The following is a 23,014-nucleotide window of genomic DNA, read 5'->3' on the forward strand; positions in this document are numbered from 1 at the left end:
CTCTTCTTCTTCTCTCTGACAAAGAGGTAGAAGGAGCGCAGGTGAATAAGGGAGGGAGGGTTGACTCTGTGTTCCAGACGGCATGTGGAGCGGAGAGAAAGGTTTGCGTGGGGAGGACTCACCGCACGCGGCGCCATCACTGTGTGTAATGGGGCTGAAAGACTGCGCCCTGTGCTGCTGACCACCGCGACGGTAGAAGCTGAATTAAACGCTCCCTGCCGGGGAGCGGCGGCCTCGTACTGAGCTGTCGACCAAAACGGGAAAGAAAACAAACAGCTCGTTTCATACGCCGCCCGTCAGCACCCATCAAACCGAGCCTTCCGGTTCGCTGCTCAGCGCGAGATGAGCTCGGTAATGACGACTCGTCGTTAATTGACCTTTTGTAGAGCGAATGAATTCGCGCCCTGCGCGGTGTGGGTGTCGACGCGTCACCGGCGGAGGGATGGTGGTCGTATGATAACTGTGAGCAGCAAAGAAAGGGGTTAAAAAGACACATGAAGTTCCTTTTAAGTGAAAAACTCTAATTGCTTTCAAACACTCTTAATCAGGGGTTTGTTTGTTTTTATTTCTCCCACCAAACTAGTTCCAGAGACTAATTAAAACTATGTTTTTTCTTTTCCTATTTTTCGTTGACGGCACCGACTCTTTTGTAAGTCAGATATCCACAGTAGCTGGCGTTTGAGGCCAGCAGCCATTGTCAAACTCCCATTTATTCCTGATTATGACTCCCACACATCACATTGCAACACCAGGGTCACTTCAAGGCAACCGTTGGGAGTTCTTGTGTCTGGACACTCGAAAACAGCTTTCACAATTCTTCGCAAACAAAAATCTGGAAGTTGTGGCGTGCATTTCTATGCAACCCCTCTAATCGGAAACCCCTAAAATAAAATTTTGTACAGAAGATGTGCAAATAAAGTCCTCTTGTGGATCCTCAAAATGTTTTTATTTTATTTTATTATTATTATGTTATGTTTGGAGAACATTAATGAGCAAAATGCACCATCAAGACTAAGAAAAACAAAAGACAGCACTCGGTTCATAAAAGTATTGAACAGGTCAACATTCTCCTAAGTTCAATATTCAATTTCAAATGGAAAAGGAAATTCACACGAGATGTCGGTAACACCACAAGTCATCCACACGTGCAAAGGATCCATAATAATGATTAGATCTGAATGCTAAGATATAAATTTAGGGAACAAGTATTGAACACATTAAAAATACATGGAGAGCTAATAAACTGGCGGCTGAAATCTGTTAGTGTTCAGAAAGCATTTCTACTGCTTGGTATGTATCACAATAGGCTGGCTGTACACCTTTGAAAAGCAAACTTTTTAAATGAAAATAATTTTACTGTAAACCAGCCTCACTCATTGGCCCCTTGTGTAATTCCTGGCAGAGGAATCAAAATGATAATGAAGGAGTTGTCAAACCAAGGAGCGCTCACAGAGAGCTTCAGACAGACCTGGACATAACAGGTACAGCATTTTCCATGAAAACATTAAGTAATGCACTGATTGGCAACGGCCTCTATAACAAGTTGCTACACAAGACTTCACTGCTGAAGAAAAATCAAGTTGAAACCTGCTTAAAACTTGCTGAAGACGATTTGGACAGATGTAGTGCAGTCAGATAAGTTCAAAGCTTAAGTCTTTGAATGTCAGCACACATGTAATATTTGAAAAATATGATAAACATCCTGAAAAACGTACAGTTGAGAACATGGTGGTGTGGGCTGTCGAAGAGCATTTAGTGCTGGCAAACTTCAACTAATCACAGAGAGGTAGCCAATCAGAAAAAGGAGTCTGAAGACAAAACAAGATAATAAATGCCAGCCCAGAAAACTCTTAGCTGCTTCCAGAGAAAGAAAGTTAAAAAGAAAGCCAGAAAGTCACAGTAAATTACCTCGTGTAAAATCTAAACTTAAGAAAAAAGTAGTGGAAATGGTATAGCTACAGATTTCAAAGTGACTTCCTTACCATGCAAAACTAAAGTTGGAATTCTGTGTTTCAGCAGATGCCATTTAAAGTCATTAGCAAGGTGTCAAATCAAGAAATGGCGTTTTGAGTAAAATATTCCATGTTGCATGTCAGCTCAAAACATTTTAGGTTTTGCACAAACAAAATGTGACGTAAAAAAAAACATCCTTCCTCTGGTGTCATGAGATACTGTGACAATGCGGCACCAAGTCGCGTTGGATGCGATGCTGCATCGTTTCCTTTCCCTGCATGTCAAACCAAGGACAACCGAGTTGGGATAAAATATGGACAAACACTAAACCCACACTTTGTTTTCTTAGCTGTTAAATTTGTACCAAATCCAGATATTTTTTTCTTGCCTTCGCTGTCCAAACCTTAGTTACTGCACAGACCCTACGGCTGTCCAGGGTCATAGTGAATTATGGAAGCCAAAAAGGCACACGGATCAATACAAGTTTTAAGTGCTGTAAGTCCAACCTGCACAGCATATTGATTCAACAGCAGGCCTTGTTGGTGGTGCATGAAATTCACTGTGTTACAGCAGGCCCTTTTTTTTTCTTTTCAATAGCAGGGTTTTAAACTTTCCAGTTACTTTCCCTCTGTTTACCTTTAACCGAGGCAACTGAGGACACGCAAGGTTCGTCGAGGTTCTATTGATCAGCTCAAGATTTAAGATTCTGGTGAAAGAACAAGAGAAGAAATCAAAGTGCAGGAGAATCTGAACAAGCATCAACATCGTGGTCGTCATGACCCAAATGAGTGACAGGAAACACCGACGTGAGGGGAGTTGAGATGATTAGAATTACATTTTAAAAGTGAGTAACATAGATTTGCTGTCAATCTCACAAAAGATTCAAAGTCTTGGTCTTAAATTGATTACAAAGTAAAGAAATGGGTTGTGTTGACTATATACACTTGGTTTATTGACTTCTGACCAAGGTTTGCACGCAGCAGATAGTGATTCTTAGCTTTTCTGTTACTTTGTGCTGCAAACTTCACAAACTACAGCAGGTATTTGCCAAACTGTAAACAACATAAAATAAAAAGACAAGACAGACAACCCCAACAAGCTGAAAGAAATGCAGTGGGTTCCCTGGTCATGGTTCTGTAGTGGCAGATTTTTCTGTGCCTCGAAATTCTTTGCCGAAAACAAAACCACTAACATTTTCTGCCATGCTGTTCCTGCAGCATAAGCGGGGTGTTTTTGTGTGTGTGTGTGTGTGTTGTCAGAGATAAAGTGCAACCACCTCCATAGCTACTATCTGTTCCCTGGAAGCCCCCATCTAAAAGAATAAAGTCCGCTTTATGGGAACACGTTGGCTACGGTAAGGAGACGGTGCAACTTGTGGCTTCCAGAGGAGGCGAAGATTATCGCACAACTAGCTAAATTCAAGATAAAGTTTGTGCTGTCTTGGAACTGAATGAGCTTCCTTGTTTCATCATCTGGGATCAATGAAACAATTATCACCATGTTACTGAGGTCACAACTTGTCTGCATCAGTGTTTAGGAGTTGTTGGACTGTGTGTTTGGTTGGCGTTAAGTAAAAGGTGAAAGTACCAAGTGACTCCATAGCTCTTTAGCTGATCATGCATTTTATAAACATTGATTCATACTTGTGATTTTTGTCACAATAAACACAATAAAAACTCCTTATGTGATTTTAAAAGGACTATCCCACAATTTAACCTGATGCTAATTAACACATTTTAGAGCTGCAGTCGTAATACCGTAATATTTTTACCTACGATTATCATCCTGGTGCTAATTTCATAACACCCCATGCCTCGCTGCCTTTCACACAGTGACATATTTCCTTAACTACATATCATTATTAAAAAATATATTCTACTTAGAGAACTTCAGAGAGCAAACGAATCCAGAAGGTTCTGGAGAAAAGCTTTTTAGCAAGTTTAAGTTTTCCTAACAGGCCCCTAATGTATTCCAGCTCCAGGTGGCTGCGTTGACGTTTCCACCACAGGCTTTTACAGGAGTTGTAAACAATTGATTTTTCCACTATAGCTTTCCTCCAGCCCGGCAGGAATCTCTGAATGCAAAGTTGAGCAGAGGCGCACACTTCCAGGCACATTAATTATTAAGCATTTAATCAGCGTGAGCGTCCCAAAACAATGCCCAATTATAATGACAAACATAAAGGAATGTTTGCTCTGTTTCAGCAGTGGACAATGAGCTCAGACTCGTGAGAGTCTGGACAAAACGCGCAGCCAAACGGAGAGAAAATACAGATGGAAGCGAGGAGGAAGATTTGAGGAGAAATGGAAGAAGATCAGATAGGGGTAAATGGCGTGCCATTAAGTTGTCTTTGGCCTTGGCTTTTAATTTCCTCCCTCAATGTCTTCCCCCTTTCATACATCTGTCTTCTGAAGCCTGATTCCCTGCCTCTCCGCCCGCCCTTCCCCAGTTCTCAATGTCTTCCTCTTGTACTTCTTAACGCTGCACTGCTTGGTGAAATGGGTATTATTTATTTATGGTCAGGCATTGTCTGCGTGCGTGGGCTTAAGTAATATTCTTCTAAGCTGTGCCACTATAATACAAAGCCTCGTTCCTTCTTATGTGCGAGGGATGAAAGACGGGCCTCGGAGCTTGCTGCGGTCCCCAAGTCTGAATGCCGCCGATTCCAAGGCGGGAAGAGAGCGAGGCGGAAGAGCGGGGAAGCTTTGCAAAGCTCAGTGTGCTTTCTTACAATCTACAAAGAGGACAAACTCACACCGTCTCTCTTTTACATACACTGCTTTTTTTATACATATAGAGCAGAGGTTGTTTTTTTTATCCCACCTCCTCATCTTTGCTTGTATGGCCCCGTTCTCTTTTCTAGTCCAGAACTGCAGGAAGGGTTTGCTGCTGAAAAAGTTTTGGTGCAGCCAAGCAGAAATAATTCATCCAATACAAGGTGTCTTACCGTATTAAATCTGGCTGGTGTTTCCAGCTTTCAGAGAATAGCTTCAGTTGGGTTTTTTTTGTTGTTTTTTTTCCACAAAAGGCATTTTTCCACTTAAAGTTGCTTTTTGAAGCAGGTAACATTGTTTTATATCAGAAGAAAAAGAATTTTTTAATTTTGCTAATTTGTTGTCATTCAATGCTTGTGTCGAATCAGAAGTTCAGTTTGAAAACGGAAACCCTTTCAGCTCATTAGCTAGTTTTCCATTGGCCGCTTAATTGAGCCTATTGGATTATGCAAAAAGAAATTTGGTTAATGGGAACTCTAATTTTGAAAAAAAAAAAAAAAAAAAAACATTATCTTTTATGATAAAAGGATGAGTTGCTTCATGGATCTATCAAAACTGGTGTATTTAGAAAATTGTGATGGAAAGGAATCCTTTGTTCGCGTCACATGATCAAAGACCGGATGTTATGGATCCGGTCGTTGATCAAGATCCGGTTGGTGGAAATGACGGAGATGGTAGGAGGATGACGGGGAGGCGTGTTTTTAACGAATTATCGCGAGAGCTAGCTTATTTATGTGTGATCGTGACTGTGTTTCTAATTTAATGGAAACACTGCAATTGCGAAATTGAGTTTTTCAACATCCGCAAAGTTTTGCATACATTTGTAATAGAAACAATTTGACCTTGGCTTGCAGTCTTTTGAAAGTGATTCATAGACCTTTGATGTTTTCTACATTTTGTTGTATTAGGGAAAAAAAAAACCTTTTCTTTCATTTTTCATCAGAAACACCACATTTTGGAGCCTCAAATGTTTCTTTTTCAGGATTTCTCTCTTTGTAGTTCTGTCCTTTCCGTAATCTCAAGTTGACTTCCTCGTCCTTGCAAATAAAACGCATCACCACATAATGTGATACTTTTCATCTGATCTGACCAGAGAACCTTCTTTCACTTTTGCTGCGTCCCAAATCTTTGAGGTGTCTTCAAGATGTGTCGGTCTACCAAATAAAAGCCCAACAGAAGACACTGCAGTTCGTAGTTGTGACGTGAAGGAAAAAATGCTCAACCGGGATAAAAGCTTCTTCCAGGCTCTGTATGACAGTAGCGTTGTAAATAATAGCTGACTTCAGACAGATTCTACAGTATTGATCTGTAGTTCTGACAACGCTGACATGGACCGAGCACTTACTCAATCATCCCAAACTTGACAGTTGGGACATTTCTCATCAAACATCTGTCAACCATCACCTCTCCATCAACTGTTCAGACCACTGAAGAACACACCTTTTTATATATGTATCTTTTTTTTTGTGCTATTTCGCAAAAAAAACACAAAAAAACAGAAACCGATCTCTAATGACTCAGGGATAAAAAAAACATTTAAAAAAAGAATGCAAGAAGCAAATCTATTTGAGGGATTTAAGTATATGAACTTAACCTCTTTTGCTCATTTCACTGCATTGTCCATCAGCTTCTCCTGAAACAAATAATAGGATGATGAGACACAGACCGGAAAACAGAAAAACAACAGAACAGCAGCTGTGTCATGGTTTGGGGTTTGGCACCAATAGTAGTGAGGTTGGCAGCAGGAATGTCAGCAGTGACAGACTTAATATCAGGAAAATTCATATTCTTATTATACATTTGCTGTCTCGGTCTACCGCTCAATACATCCTCTCTGGATAAACCGGTGATTATAGGTTGCTGTAAGTGAAGGTGCATTGTCTCATCCGTCTGTTTGTCCTGTGATGGATCTGTCCAGGTAGTGCTCTGCCTCAGACAGACAGATGCAACTGTACAGAGAACCAAAGTGTGAAAATGTCTGGATTTTAAAAATAGAGCTTTTGTTCAGCTCCAACTTGGTTGCCACCAACATCTTTCGAGGATATTTCTGGTGGCTATTTGATGACTGTTCTTTTGAAATGTCTGGTTTTTCTGGTCCTATGCTCTATTTTTTTTACCTGTAGTTGAGGTCAGGACTTTGGGAACACTTCAAAAATAGCATTTATCTTTGTTAATTTTCTTAATTCTGTTGGTTTTTCAATTATGTGGCATTTCAGATTGGAATGTCACATTTTATTTGTTATTTTTGTATTCTAAGTTTCAGCATGGAGCTGCACCCAATGAAAAAACCTGTTGTTGATCAGATGAATTTGAAGTTGGGTGGGATTATGATGAAACATTCACATTCTATTCCAGTTTTTTTCCACACTTGTTATTGTTGCTCTATATAATTAGCAGAGGAACATTAAGTTCCAGTCTTCCTCAGGTGCAGCCAAATCGGCCCAGACTGGCATTTTGCTCCGACAAAGATGTGAGCTGTGGAACGTAGTTAGGAGCCCGCAATCTGTTGCTAGAGCAATAGCAGGGCTGTGTGGGTGTGAGAGCAGAACAGAGCAAGGGAAGGAAAACTAAACTGCCTCAACTTCCACTCTCATAATCAACCCCTCACTCTGAAAGCTTCTCCTCGGAATTGCCTGAAATTTCCGTCTCTCCTCAAGCTTCCATCTTCATCCCGGTTTCTGCCACGCTAGGCCTAATGACGCCCCATGTGACAAGCGCCGGTTAACCAGTCGCCATCAACACTCACAGGCACACACACACAATGGACTACCGCTGCGCATGTACTCTTACATTTCTGGCCAGCAGCTGGCAGCTTTGCCAACTGTGTCCCCCTGAATTGAAGGAGATAGGGGCGGAGGGGAGCAGATGTGACTATTCTGCCTGACAGGTCTGAAGGAAGAAAACAAAAGCCAGCAGGCTGTTGTGGGTTTATGAAAGGAATAGAAGTGGCAAAACAAGTGGCTGACTCCAGCCTTTCCTCCAAGGAATCACACGGATTTATTTTTTGCCTGGCACGGCCGTGGTCACATTTTTAGCGCACACTGAGCAGGTTGCATTCCATTACCTCAACGATGCCTCAGCGATCCCCTCACTGCTACCTCTCCTCTTCTCTGCAGGCGTGGCCCCTGCCGTCAAGCCACAGGAGGAACTGCAGTGAGCTGCTTCTTTATACTCTTTGCAGAGGCTTTGTTGGAGAAAACAATGGAATTACCCTTTCTGGGAGCACATGCGATAGGACGACATAAAGTACATCTTACTGTGAAGTAGAAGGAAAATTGATGGCTTGTTAAGCGGGGGGCGCTTTTGTTTCCTTTGAGCCACTGACACTTTGTGAAACTTAGAGGGATGCTCGGTGATGCAATCGCTGGCAACGTTGCTTTCATGCAAGAAGGTCCTAGGTTCAAGTCTCATGCAGTCTTTCATCCGCCGTTTCATTATTGGGTTTCTTTTTTCCAACAGTCCAAACAAAGAGGATGTTGGGTTGATTGGTCTCCTTTAATTGCCTTTAATAGTCTTGTTTATCCTGTGGTTTATGGAGTGGTAACATCTACAGGGTGTACCTTGCCTCTCTCCTGACGATAAGCAAAACTGAACCTAAAAGCTTAGAAGTTTCAATTCCTGCCTATTCCAATCCAAAATTGCTTAAGCCCAGACAGAGCTGATGGAAAGCATATGTGAAAATCACATTTCAACTCTTGACTCTTTATCAACGTGCCCTGGTCTATAAAGCATTCCGTTGTATCCTATTGGACTTTTGTCCATTTTCAGGTTTTGAGTTTCCCGCAGCATGTAGCGTGTTTTCTTCTGTTATCTGACCAGTATTCCCATCCAAAGTGTCACAATGGGAATGGTTTGTTTATTTCAACATTGCCCAGAGTAAAATTGAGCTTTGGATCTCTGCAGCTCCCCCAGAACCACCATTCATTTATTGTCTTCTCTGAATAATTTCTTTCCTTTTTGAAGGGTAAATTTTGTCTTCAATGCAATTTGTAATCAGCATATTTACAATATTGTGCTTTTATTAATATGCACTGCCCCATTTAAATAAAACACAAACTGAATTATGCCATTATCAATAAATTACTTGAAAATTGTCTCAAAACAACATTATCGTTTATTGCCGTAACTACCTGGAGAATTTATTGTCCAGTAAAATTTGTCAACTTGAAAGGCCTACAATTTTGTAGCACTTTGTGCTGAATGCTGCCATTAATATCAGAGGCCCATATATGCTTAGCCTATGAAATCCTGGACATTATTTAGCTTTAATAGTGCATTTCGCTGATACTGGCGTTCACTGAAACAATAAAACAAACCGAGCTTGTGGGAACTCTGCAGCGCCTTGCAACACTTCCATGTTTGTTATAGGAACTCATCCAACATATTACATTTTAACAGCATGTGCCACAGTGTGCTGTAAAGCTTCATGATCCTTTGTCTTCCCCCGCCACTCATTTACGGCGTCGCTGATCACGGATCGGGCTCCACGCCGACAACACGCGACTCGCAGATAAAGAGGCCGGGGTTTAAAGTAAAGATGCGGCTGTTTGTGCCTGCTCAGCTTATGGATATGAAGCGTTTGAATCCAGTGCTGTGCGGGAGACATGGTGTGAGGCTACGAGTTTAGCTGAGCTACAGCGGTTTATAATGAATTCCCCCCATGAGGCGTGACGGCCAATAAACACACTGTACATGTAAATGCTAAATGATCAAGTGAGGGTATCTCTTAGTCCTTGTCATCATACATCATATCCTGTCACCGCACTGCGTTGTGTGTGTGTGTTTTTATAGCGTGGTAACACCAGAGTTTCCTCACCGTTTCATTAATCTTTAGGTGATGGTCTTATCTGCAAGCAGGCTCATTTCCTTTATATGGAGATTAAGGCAGAGTCATTAATCTCTTATCTCATCAGATGTGCTGCTCCGACTGGAATCCGACGCCGCACTGAAGTTGCAGCTACAATCCACAATGCCACGCAATGCACGAAGACGCCGACACACACGGGTACACTTGGCCGATTAATGGGTAATTTGCATTGTGTATGTGCTAATCTGCAACAAGGCTGTAATTACATCAAGTTGCAATGGCACGGCATAGTTATTAGACTACTCTTTACAAGGGAACTCTTGAAGGGCCGTCAGCATCTGTAAATGGAAGAGAATTACTGATTTCTGCAGCAGTTTAAAGGGCCTTTTTTTTCTCTCATTGTAACACAGGCTAATAGCTTATATTGGACTCTATGAGCAGAATCTGACTGCAGAAGACACACATTACTCAACATCCACCAGCCTATTAACACTACAGCTTTTACAACCTTCAAGTTTAACTGTGTTGTACATGTAACACCTCTGAATTTCATGGTTTCCAGGTAAGCCATTAAAGTCACAACAGAGTGACTTTATTTGCCCTCAAATTATTTTATTTAACATCATGTATCACAAAAGTGTCTCCATTTCAAATGGAAGCAACTGAACAGACTCTGGACAAACAACCATCCACAAAGACAATTCAGACAGAGCAGATAAACAATCATGTGTTTGAACTGCAGGAGGAAGCTGGAGTACCTCACAACTCAGTCCCCGGATTCAAACTCAAGACTTTCTTGCCGCAAAGCAACAACTGCTCCACTGTGTAGCTGCCTGTGGCCTCAGTAAAATAATAATAAAAAATGCTGATAAACAAACTGTGTGATATGCAGAAAGCAAACATCTTAATCATGACCGCACTGGTTTTCACCTCCTCTCTATAAAACACAACACTAAGACGTCACTGACATTTATGCTCAAGCCTAATTCTTAATGTTATCTGAGGTCACCCTGGTTTTCTGCTTTTGCACTATAATAGTTTAGTTCAACCATCTAAATGACAGTTAATGACAGCAGATACTTTGTGTCCTTATATTTTAAAAGAAAAGAAAAAAAAAAGACTTCCATTAAGATGTCATGGTTTTGCAGGAACAGGTTTTATAACACAGAGACTACATTTGAAGCAATGCATCAGCTCCTAGCTAAAGGGCCAAACACACACACACAAACAAACAAATGCACACACACCACCTTGTCACAAGCCTTTTTAGAGCTCTAATCTGAAATGAGAACATGCCCTGGGTCACACTGGGGGAATGGAAGTCAAAATACAGAATAAAAAAAAAGAGGAAAGATAGAGAGGGGAATGAAATGAAAGAGAAAAGCCAAAGGGGAGAACACAGAGAGATAAAAGGCTGAACCAGCAGAGAGGGGGGGGGAGGGGTGGGGTGGAGGGGCAGTGGCAGCCAGAGCAAAGCCGACAGGGACCGTGGATCACCCTGGAGGGTCAGAGGTGTGAAAGAGTTGTGGTTGGGTGTAATGCCTCACCCTAACCGAAGCAACCCCCTCCACCTGCCTTCCCCTCTCCTCCTGTCCCTCCCAGCAGCTATTTAACATAGAAATTGATTTAAACAGAGGGTGAGATATCCGCTGTGGGACCGGAGGACAGGTGCCTCCAGTCAGCAGAGGAGAAGCTAATGAGAGGTGAACGAACTGAGCGGCGCTAACGAGAACAGCAGAGGGAACGACGAGACGGGGCTGTGGGGGTGGAGGGGAAGAAGCAGGGCGCTGGAATTTTAAAGTTTGTGGTTTTTGGAGAGCATTTATCAAAGAGTCGTCGAGTGGTCAGATGATGACGGAGATGGGAATGGATGTTGGGTAGCAGTTAGACTTGCAGTATGACAATAATGACATGCTAACAGCTCAATATCCTGGCATCAGAGAAAATATTTCATCATTGGTGACGATGTAAGTTGTTGGCAAGCGCTGCTGATCCATCTCATTTGCTTTTGCATTTGATGGAAGAGAGCGCCAACATTTCTTCTCTCTGCTCTTTGGTGTCGCCCTTCAACTAGGGTAGACCAGCATATATCTAATATATCATGCTATAACATATAGCATGATATGTTATAGTGTCTATAACATATACTATAGGCACTTCATGTCAGTCAATGCCAATGATTATTGATTAGTTTTTTGTTTCAAATATCTGGCACACTTCCTCCTCCTGATTGAGGAGGAAGTGTGCAGCAAACAATGACGTTAATTTTCTGTGCCATTTTAGAATTGTAGTCTGCCCAGGTAAGGTCAAAGTTCAGCAATGGCAGCGGAGGAAGTGAACAAAGTCATTCAGTCGGTGTTGGCCGCTCTTTCAAACATTGAGCAATTAAGGTCGGACTAAGAGGAAGTTTGAAGACATTTTTATTGCTGTTGTCGTGAAGATATCAGCACTTTTTCTTCACGGTTGCGGGACGGTCCCCTGCCGCAACCGTTTAAAGTGCACACAGTTTTTGGTAAACTTCATTAAGCTAGCATAATGAAGCTTACCAAGCTTGCAACACAGTCTGATGTTAGCGAAAGTCAGATTTGATTGTTTACAACTTCCATGGAGTCCATGCCTCCAGGAAGCAATGGTTTCCCAACGGCCTCTGTACGAAACAAAGACTAGAACAAGAATTTGGTTTTTACCAGCCTATGATAAATAAAAAACAAAAAAAAAACAATAAATCTGTGACCAAAATCTCTCGATTCAGATTAAAACAGCAAGAATCCCAAAAGCTCTAACTCGGTCTAATTTGGCTCCTTATCTAATAGTAGGAGGTTCCATAAAAAAAAAAAAACAAAGTCAAATCTCAGGTAAGGACCAATGTTAGAATCACTGAACTCTTTTCCAGAACCGTCGGTTCTTTGCCACCATGTATCTGCACACTCGACGGTGCTGACATTAGAGTCAGCACCGTCAATATTTTTGACAGGTGAGCCGCTGCAGAGGCACGAGGAGGACGGGCAGGGCCGGCCGGAGCGCCGTCGCTCTGAAGCCGAGCCGTGTGTTCATTAAGGAGAAGCTGGACTTTAGGAGAGGCTGCGCGTCCTCATCGATCCCCTGCCCGTCACTCGAAGGACGGGAGAATCCGACACGCCGAGTCGACTCCCGTACGTGCCCGTTTGTGAATATCAGCGGGATTAGTGAAAGGTCTGGCTGTCAGGAAAAGTCAGACTGGAACCTGCGCTGAAGAACGGGCCGGGTTGCTCTTTAGGAGCAATCTCACATTTTGATAAATGTTACTTAGGAAACACGACAGGTGTGGCATTTTCTGGGTGGATTTTCTAAGATCAAAAACCCTCCCCCACCCTCTCTGAATCTGATGCGTTTATGCATTTAGACCGTTTAGTTGCATCTTCAAACAACCCAAGATGGTCACACACATTACATACAGGCTCCAAAGTGTCCATCCAGTCTTGCACTGCAGCATCTTGTGCATACTCCATGGCAACCGTTTCAAAATGAAAACTCATCCACTTTATATAGTTGGCCTAGTTTGTGTACCGCAGCCCCCGCTGAGCATTGCCTTCCAGGATGACGACTGGACCCTTTGCAGACTACACTGAGAAGGTGTGTGTGTGTCTGTGTGTGTGTGTGTGTGTGTGTGTGTGTGTGTGTGTGTGTGTGTGTGTGTGTGTGTGTGTGTGTGTGTGTGTGTACGTCTGGTGGAGTGAGTGGAGGCAGGGGGAGGGCAGTGGCGCAAAATCCCAATGCAAATGCCAACATTTAGTCTTAAAAGTTATGTGTTCTACTTTGCGAAGCTTTCAAGAGACCCGCATAAGAATTCAAAGAGGCCTGATTTTAAGTTCTGGAGCTGCAGACTTCACCAGCAGATGAGGAAACAACTGAACATGCTACCAATGTAGCCACCATTATTCTAGTGAAACAGAATAATGGTGGCGCTTTTCTTTTTCCAAACCCTCAATTTCAATAGAGATACGGTTTCATTTCTCCTGAAATGTGACTCGGATAAATAACTCACATCCTTTTAATACAGAACAAACATAGTTGTTGCATTATGGATGTAATTCTTAAAGGTGATATTTGTGGTAAATCTTTTCACCCCTAATTGATTTGGATCAGAGACATTTTTACAAGTAGCCACGCCTCCACCTTCATCGCTGTATAAATAAATGAGCCGGAAAATGGTGGAAAGCCTTCTTCTCCCTGTCAGGTGGGATGTGCCCGGAGATATATGGCTGTAAATGTTGGATACCTTCAGGGCCGACAGGAAAACTGACAAAGGATGAAGCTATTGCTATGCTATTTAGTGCATATTTTCTTTACAATTTTATGTTTGTGTTTGAGGTTCATCCCAAATGTTCTTATCATATTGTAGTACTGATTTCACAATTTCTTTCAAATAACAGCTCAAAAAGCTGGAATAGGTTCTAAGAGTCAGCTAGCATAAAATGTTAGCTATTACACCCTAAACAATGGGGACCAAGCAAGAGACTTTTTAAATACAGTAAAATCAGTCATTTATGTGACAGAAGAGGCCATGTTAATCAGATTTAGGCCTGACTTTTACTAGACCATTCCAATTAGCATGAATTGTGTGTTGCATTAATCTTTCTTTACCTCAAAAAGGTCGTTGAGATAAAAGACCTGAGGGTGGGATAATTTGGAGATATTAATCTTAGAATATTGAGCATAATTTGGATTAGTGCTGGACCTTGACTTGGCCATTCTACTGCAGGAATAATAATCATCCTTATTGTTCACAGATATGAAAATTTGCCTTTATTTTGTGAGCTAAAAATTTTCACAATACTGTACACTAAAAAATATCAAATTACAAAGTCACCATCTTTCAAACCTACAGGTAAAACTTCACCTCTGGACAATGGTCAAGTTATTACACTTGCAATAAATAATTTCTTATACATGTTCTCAGTTGTTCTTGCAGCCCTTTACCACTTTCTAGAATTCTCCCAGCATCCTTTGCTTTGTGCTGACATTTCAAACTCAATTCCTCTCCTACTTTTCTGCTGTGCTCCTTGGTCTCCATTTATTCTCTGATGATCTCAGACCTCTGAAATAAAACTGAAAAATACTCCTGTAGAGGTCTGTATCACAAATAATCCAAAGAAGCCCCTGACTGAAGCAAACCACTGGATTAATGATTTGACTCCTGAAAGCTGCCTCACAGCACCTTTATTTAGGTTCATCATTACCAAACACAAAGCACTTGTAAAATCATACAACTTTTATTCTTAGTTTTACACTTTATTACATAAAAATACAGACAATTGCAGCTGGATGCAAGAAAAAAAAAAAAAGAATGTTGTCCCAAATTGCAGGTTTGGATCTTGGCAGCATATTATGACATGAAAATAAAATTACCTCATTTTTATGTATTAGATTTTATAATTAATAAATCCACTGACCTCAACCTTGTATCTTTGAGACTAGCATCCCCCACATACCTGGTGTGAGCAGTGCACACTCACACAGTATTTATTAATAGAATCCATCCATATAAATCTTCAGAGGTTTTTCTGCAGTTCCCCTGGACCATCAAGGACACCAGGCATGAGGCGGGCATACATTAAGCCCCCCTCCTAACTCCAGATTACCACCCGTCCTGCTGCGTCTGGAAGAGAGCTTCGCTGTCACCTTTTTTTTTTCCTTCTTTTATTTTTTATTTAGCAGGCATCAGCATGCGATGTTCTTCTGATGGTGTGAATCCGTCAAGGCCAGGGGGAAGCGATCCAGCTGTCCGCTCTGCATTTTAACACATCCCACCCTCAGCGAGGCGCCGCCGACCCGTCTGACGTGGGCAGAGAGGGAAAGCGACGGCTCCGCGGCCTGGCTCATATTCAAAAGTCTACCTTTCATCGATCGGCGCCCCCGGTAACGTTTACTTTCCTCTCCGCCCTTATGCTTCCTGACAGTTTGTCGATTCCCAAACGAGACTGCTTCCACACCATCACTTATCTGGCATTAGATTATAGGAGACGCGGGGATCATTACTTGAGACGTAATAGCGCATAAAGACTGAAAAATGGTGTGTTTTGGATATGGCTCCGTTGATGTTTCATCTCCAGTGTTTTTTTTTCCCCCCTCTTTTCTCCCAGTCCTGATGTCTAACGTTCAGCAGAGGCTTTTTCCAATAAGCCGAAAGGAGCTGATGCTGCCTCTGACCAGCGGATCAGCGCCGGGAAATTTGTTTTTAATACAGGAAAGTAGAGTTTTGACCTCTGAGTGTAACTCGGCACCACGGGCTGCTGTAATGTCATCAGTGATAATGGCTGAAAATGGCAGATCGAATCAACAGAAACATGATGGACGGATGAGAGGAGAATGTCGGTGATGACCGTCTTTTGTCTCCCCGCCCCATCCTCCCGTTTCCTCCCGTTTCAGTCGTCTCGCTGAATTCTAACGATCTGGATGTGAACAGGACAGCGTCTGGATGCGAAACGTGCCTCTACACCTCCAGATTCACGCGCTCCCCGTCTCAGACTGCCGAGTATCACTTCCTGCAACGACGAGGCATGAAATAAAAAAAAAAACGAGTCCCTAATCAAAAAGAAAAATGTTTTTTTTTAAAATGTATTCAACTATGTGCCCGTTTCAGGTCGGATACAGTGGGGGGTTAATGAAAATTAAAAACTATTTCACGGCGTTCTATATAAAGGAGCGCTCATTTTCTGCTACATTAGGCGCCAGAGGAGGGGAGATGTGAACGGAAGCATTCGAGAGTCTAAGGGAAGAAAATCATTACACCAATACGACTCAACAGTTCACAGAAGGTTCTTCGTGTTTGAAGGACAGCTTCTGCCTTTGGCCCCCACTCGGCGGCCATCTTTGCGCTCTTCCCTCCCTGTCGGGATGCCCCCGAGTTTCATCTGACCACCTTCTTCACGGCGACCTGCTCCGCTTTTTCTGCTGGAAAGAGGAAAAAAAAAATGAAATAGAAACAGGCGATTTAGAGATGGGAGGCACAAGATGCCAAGAAGAAGGAGGAAAATAAAAAAAACAACTTTGAAAGCAACTAAGCTGCATTAATTAGAGGCGTTTTTCCTGCCAACCTGCACAGCTTTTCAACAGTAGCTAAGCAACATTTTTCTGAAGCAAGTTGTGATCATGAGCAGGTCTTGGGAACTTTGAATAAACTACATTACTTTTTCAATTAGCAGTAAATGTGTTTGTGATTCTTGGCTTTCTGAATGGCGGAGAGACGGAGTGCAAAACGCCAGACGTCGTCTAGTAAATCAAGGCCACTGGACATATAGAACGCATGACGGCTAACCCTCCGGATATGATTTATTAACAACTCAGTTTTCTTAAAACATTAACCTTGAAGTCTCATTGTTTTTCAAAGCAGTTGCTCCAACAGTATTCAGAGCTATATCTCTGACAGGAAGACATCTATTGTTGATGTAACACATCAGCACAAGGCACTATACAAAGATAAAATAAAATAGTTAATCTGATCCAGTCTTACATTTTCCAATTGATTCTAGTTATAAAGCAGTGCAGAGTCCAGTATATAATTTGTTTAAGTTTTTAATCTGATGAAACCCAGCAGACTGGGTACAAAACTCAGAAAACTTTCAAAGTCTGGACCTCCAGCATGTAGGAGAGGACTCAATTTTTCTGCTGGTGGCAAGCACTACTTCCTGTTATTAGTCACAAGTAGTATCTACTCTGGGCCACCTGTTAGCTCAAAATCCTTATGGCAATTGGATGAAAACAGTTACTATAAAGGAAAAACTTTAACAGGAAGAAACCTCCAGCAGAACCAATACCGGGCTCAGTGTGAGCATCTTCCTGCTAAGACTGAATGTGGGTTAGTAAATACAAGGAATACACTTACACACACGCACACACACACACAAAGCCGGAGGAAGTGATCCAGCAGTACCTTCTATGTTTGAGGAAGTTAATGGCAGCCTGGTTAATATCAATAAGCAACTTTTTTATCTTCACAGTCGGAGCCACATCATTGTCAAGACTGTAGGTCAACATTTTAACTTTGTTTCAAAGTGCAGTTGATGCTACACTTAGCGTTAGCTTCAGGGGACCGTTCAACATGTTAGAAACAAACTACAAACACATTTATGTGCTTAGACTGCGTCGTCAGATGAAGGCATCAATAGCCTTTTTGCTGTGATGAGTAGGACGTTGAACAACTGGAAGAAGAAAAGTGAGGCTTTAGGCTTCCTCCATTCATTTCTTCTAGGATTTAATGCAAAGTACAATATTCTGGTGAGATCTTGGTTGAAAGAAATGGAATTGATAAAGTCTGAAATGCCAAGTATCCTTACCACACACACTTTCATGTTTTGACAGAGCCATTGGCTACAGTGGAGTATAACTGGTAGTATGTTAGGCTGGCGACGGGCGTTAACTTCTATTTTTTTCTGCCATATTTCTCATATCGGCCACTTTTGACAGAAATCATAACATTCCTGAGTTACAAGCCCAAAAAGCAAACTGTAAAAATTATTCCATATACCCTTAAAGAAAACAACAAGATTCAACAACAAATCAAACTGAACATTGCTGCTGCTGTCTCATCTTTACGCTCCGTTCAAGGTCCAGACTGGACATCATGAGAAATCCCACTCTTTTTCTGGACTCAGAGTCCCCCCGTTCCTCTGTTTTCCTCCCACTCCTCTCATTAGTCACCTCCCCTCATGCCATGGTGACGCCGGCGACGTGCTGCCCCCGCCTCGCTCAGGCCGGCTGAGGGGAGGAGAGCGACCCAGCCACACCGATTCACAGCCACTGTTAGAAGCAAGGCCACCTCCAGAAAGCTGGGCAATCAGCAGAATCAGCCAAGCTTTGAAATGCTGTGAACATAGGAGATGTGGAGTAACGTTACGGTGGCTGAAAAGCCCGCGGGCGTCGGCAGCACGCTCTTTTACACGAGTCTTTAGGGGAAATGGAGATGTTAAAGGACCGCGCTGGAGGTTCTGAATTATTTAAACCCTTAAATTGCAAATATTATGCTTTAGGGTTTCAGATGGCCGACAGAAATGGGGGTTTTGGATCCACAAGTTCATTTCAAAATAAATTTGCTATTTTAAGTTGAGTGAGAGACGTACTAGAAAGAAAGTTGCTCCATGGGACGTATAGTAGATATGACCGATTTTGTCATGTTTCAGCTGAGGGTGATGCCTTTACTGCATCGTTTTATCATTTATTGTGAAAAAAATAAAAAATAAAAATTCATGCTGTGTGAAGAAGTTTGACTAATTGTCACCATCAACTTCAGATACTGTTAAAAACTAACTGAAATGTAAGTCTTACCACCCTCCATCCCCTTAAAAAAAAGATAAATAAATAAAAATCGATTGAGTAGTTTGTGGTGGTTGTGTGACAAAAAAGCAGTGTAAATAAATCTGAAGGCCTGTGAATATATTTGCATGGCAGTTAATTTCTTGAGTGAGACCAGCGGAAATGATGAGGCTAAACATGCTAGCATGTGCTAAACCTTCAAACAGGCTCTCTGAACAGTGGGACATTTCACATACTCTAAATGAAATGCTGTTCATTTTATTAAAATGAGAGAAAAAAAAACTGGTTTCTAGTTCATCGACATTTACTTTAGATTTGTAGTACATATCGCCATATCTTTTCAGCTACATTTGCTCAAAAGTACACTTTGGTACTCTTAACAGCAGGGGGAACGTGACCTATGACCTATTCTTTTTTTTTCCTGAATGATGCCAAGGATATTGCTGTGGGCATTTTTATAGCTCAGTGTTTAATGCATCATTCTCAGGACACAGACATTTCATCTCAATTTGTTTATTCCTTTTATATAAAGGTTGAATGAATGAATGCAGAGCAAAAACTCCAAAAAAAACCCCAAAAACAATCTACACCATAATTAAAAATAGTATCCCCGACACATAATAATGCAACAAACATTTGTTTCGTTATGATTTACGTCCTTATACTTACAAACATCTATTTTGCTCATTTCAATAAAAACTTTATGCTAGTGATGTATTTAAAAAATATATATATATATATATTTTTTTTTTTTTAAATAGCATGCAGCAGCAGACTAACCTGAGGGCTCTTTGGTCTCCAGCAGTCCGTCTCTCTGGACGCTCAGTGACCAGTAGACGTCCCTGAAGGAAGGACAAAGCGCTAATCAGAACCTCGTCTAAAAACACTGGGAAAGGCATAAAAACTTGAAACATACCATGCAATGTCTACAGGAAAATTAAAATCATGCAACTCAGTCTTTTATTTATTTTTTGTTAAATTTAACTCTACAGGTGAAACATTGTCCAAAAAATAAATAAATCCTACAGTAAACAACCTTTACACAGCAAAGAAAAAGTAAACAGCAGAAGATCTGGACACAGATTTGGCTCTGTTCATTTTTAACACTACCCTGTCATATTTTGATAGAAAAAAAAAAAAAAAAAAAAAAAAAAAACAAATTATTTTTGTCCATTAAAAAAAGTGTATGATGTTGGAAGTTACTTTTTTTTTTCTCCTCTTTACTTTTGAACTGAATTTTTTTTGTACTCATGATTGTAAGAATATATATATATATATATATTTTATGTCAAAAGGTTTATGTCAAAGGATAAAACACACTAAGAAATTAATAATTAAACATTTAGGGTTAGGTTACCTTAACAGTGGAGTTGTCTAGGTTATAAGCATCCTCTCCATTGCACTGCCATTACTCTCTACTAAAGTAGCCATCGCGCCAGCATCGTTCATGACAACGAGGCCTAGACCTGAATGGTGGTTTGAATTCAGTTAATTTTCCAAGCGGCTATGAAAGCAAATTCTCATTGACGATTACGACCACAGGTATAAGGATTGAAAAAGTCTTATACATACCCAGGCATTCAATGCTTTAGAACTCTATACACATTAGGAAGCTATCCAGGTTATTTTAGAGGTCTTACCTCTGGCTCCTTTTTAAAAAGTATAGAAAGAGAGAGAGAGAATAAGTTGTGCTCTTTTGATAATCAGTCAAGACATCATTTAGTACGGTTAAAGCCTCCAGACGTCAATACATTCATTTAGATTTAAAAAGCGCTTTTGAAGAAGGAAACAAAAGGGGAAAACCAGCTACATCTGACTGCTCGTTTAAAACCATGTTGTTGTTGCTGTTTTTTTTTTTTTTTTAACAGGACAGGAGACAAATAAAGCCAGTTAAGGTTTCATAAAAAACAAAAAACTAAGCTTTATTGACAAACTGCTGCAAAAAACATCTTTTGGACAGATTTAGTAACCTATTTAGCCAAGCTTACACATGGAGCATAATCCATTTTTAATGGAGAGGGTACAGATACTAGTGGCAGAGTAAGTACAATTAGGATATTTTTAAAATATGTACAAGAGTTCGGATTGAGCTGCAGGATCCCTTCTCTACAGGAAGAGAAGACCCATGTGGAGATTTTTGTCCCAATCCTTCTTTTTTTTTCTTCCTCGGACTTTGTGCATGCAGTTTGTATAGAATCAAATCACAATGAAGACCTGAACTGTGTTTAAATTACCATTTACCAGCCAGATTCTTATTAAAAACAATTATTTTACTTTTCTTTTTTAGATTAAAAAAAATGAGGATATGAGGACAGTCCATCTCAACAGTGTCTATTAGGGCTATATTTCAAAACTCTACGCACAATAACAAATATTGCTGCCTAAGGCTAATTGAACAATTGTTTTAGTACTATTTAAAAACAAACCATTATAGAGAATGAATTGTACCGATTCCATTAACTTTGCTTTAGCCTTAAACTTAATTTAGGATTTTTTTTTTTGGTTTTGGTTTAGATATTACAGGATTTAAAAGAAAGGGTTAAAAGGTCATTTAATAATGGGCTATATTAACAGAATTTTGAAATGTAGCCTAAGTGGGAATCTGCAACTGACCCTTAACAGGTGCTTTATATTTAAAACAATTAAAACTGATTCTTTAGACAATTAGTTCTTGAGCCACTAATTCTACGAGAACTAACTATTTCCAAACATTGAGAAACAGAAACAATGCAAAAAAGCCAAAGAGGGGGGAGAAAAAATATACAGCAGGAAGGAAAAAAAAAGAAAAAAGAAAATAATCAAAATGGAAGCTTGACAAGGTGCCCACGAATCCTCTGTGACCAATTGAAAAGCCACTCTGGTTGGCTGGACAGGAAGTATGACAAAAAGAGGGTGGAAAGTAGGGGTGGGGTGGCGTTTGTGGTCAAATCTTGAAAAAAAAAAAACAGTCCCAATTTCCAGTTCCCAATTGGCTCTGTCGGGTAGAAGTCCAGTGAAAGGGGGAAACCAAAAACAAACAAAAAAACAACAAAAAATAAAAAACAAAACCCAAAAAAAAAAAAAAAGAAAAGACCAAACCAAAGACAAACGGACAATTACTTTTGTCAGGCTTGTTAAAGCGAGAGCTGCCGTGGTAACGGGCGATTTATCGGGGCAACACTAAGGGTGGAGAGGGTCCGTTTCACTTCAGTACTGTCGGTAGGGGTGCTCCCGGTAAGCCGTGCTGCCGCCTCTAGAGGGGGGAGGCGCTTTCCCTGCAGCCGTCCGCTGGGTGCCGTTCCAGTCGTCCTGGGCTGGACAGGAAATAGACGGAAAATAAAGTCAACAAACGGTTCAAACACACAAACGGCCTTTAACACCGGCGTGGCTCCACTCTACACGGCTACAAGGGGTTTCTACTAGCGACTGCTACATTTTAGGAATCCAAGAATGCAGAGTTGGCCACGAAACATCACAAGACTATTGGTCAGTGGTTGGTAGTGGGTGGAGTGAATGTGGGTGATGAAACCAGTGAGTGACTCCAAATAATTTCCAACAACTACTGAGCAGATCTGGAGTTTTTTTTTTTTTAGCAGACTGAGCAGAACACCCAACATTCATAACGCGTGCATGGCTCGATTGGGTTTTTCCATTTCTGGGAAAAATGGTTTTTTTTTAAATCGCAAAAAGGAAATGAAAGTTTTGTTTAGTTTCTTTTCTGTTTTTAAAACCTAAATGAAATAATGTCCATCCATAGTTCAGCTATCCAAATTCAACTGTTTTAATATGTAGCGATATTGGAAATGGCACAAGCACCAGAAGAAGAGTTTGTTCATGGTAAGATCATCAGATCTCAAAGACTCAAAAACATAAAGTCTCTAAATAAGACGCACATATCAGTGGTGAGACTTGGGCCGTCTCTAAAGTGCTAAGAGAATTAGTAACGCACCCACAGTTTGTGCAATAATGTCCAGTTCCAAAAGGTGTAACAACAAAACCTAAAGCTAGTCTTTGCTTGAACCATTTAAATATACATAAAGGGTAGTTTTTTTTTTTTTGTAATATGTGCATTAATTTAGCATAAGAAAAAAAACCCCAAAAAGAACTACCTAATTTGTTTTTGTCATGTTTTAGTTTGAAATGGGAAGCAAAAAAAAAAAAATAAAGAATGAACCATACACGGATTCTCCATGTCAACCGTTGTGTTTCG

General features: G+C 40.9%; 1 protein-coding gene across 4 annotated transcripts in view; it reads right to left on the reverse strand.

Moving 5' to 3' along the window:
- Positions 1-15,196: 15,196 nt before the first annotated feature.
- khdrbs1b (KH domain containing, RNA binding, signal transduction associated 1b) overlaps positions 15,197-23,014 on the reverse strand; it is a 38,724-nt gene continuing 30,906 nt past the window's right edge. For 2 of the 4 annotated variants that reach the window (XM_055055987.1, XM_055055989.1), the window contains one exon: positions 19,777-22,118. In XM_055055987.1, the coding sequence (XP_054911962.1) occupies positions 22,012-22,118 (107 nt within the window). In that variant the 3' untranslated portion in view covers positions 19,777-22,011. Of the gene's footprint in view, positions 16,468-19,605; positions 22,119-23,014 lie in introns of those variants that run through there. The other 2 variants (XR_008607749.1, XR_008607748.1) reach the window with 2 other exon arrangements.

This window comes from Poeciliopsis prolifica, unplaced genomic scaffold (assembly GCF_027474105.1).
Source record: "Poeciliopsis prolifica strain line A6 unplaced genomic scaffold, Auburn_PproV2 SCAFFOLD043, whole genome shotgun sequence".
NCBI classification, from domain to species: domain Eukaryota; kingdom Metazoa; phylum Chordata; class Actinopteri; order Cyprinodontiformes; family Poeciliidae; genus Poeciliopsis; species Poeciliopsis prolifica.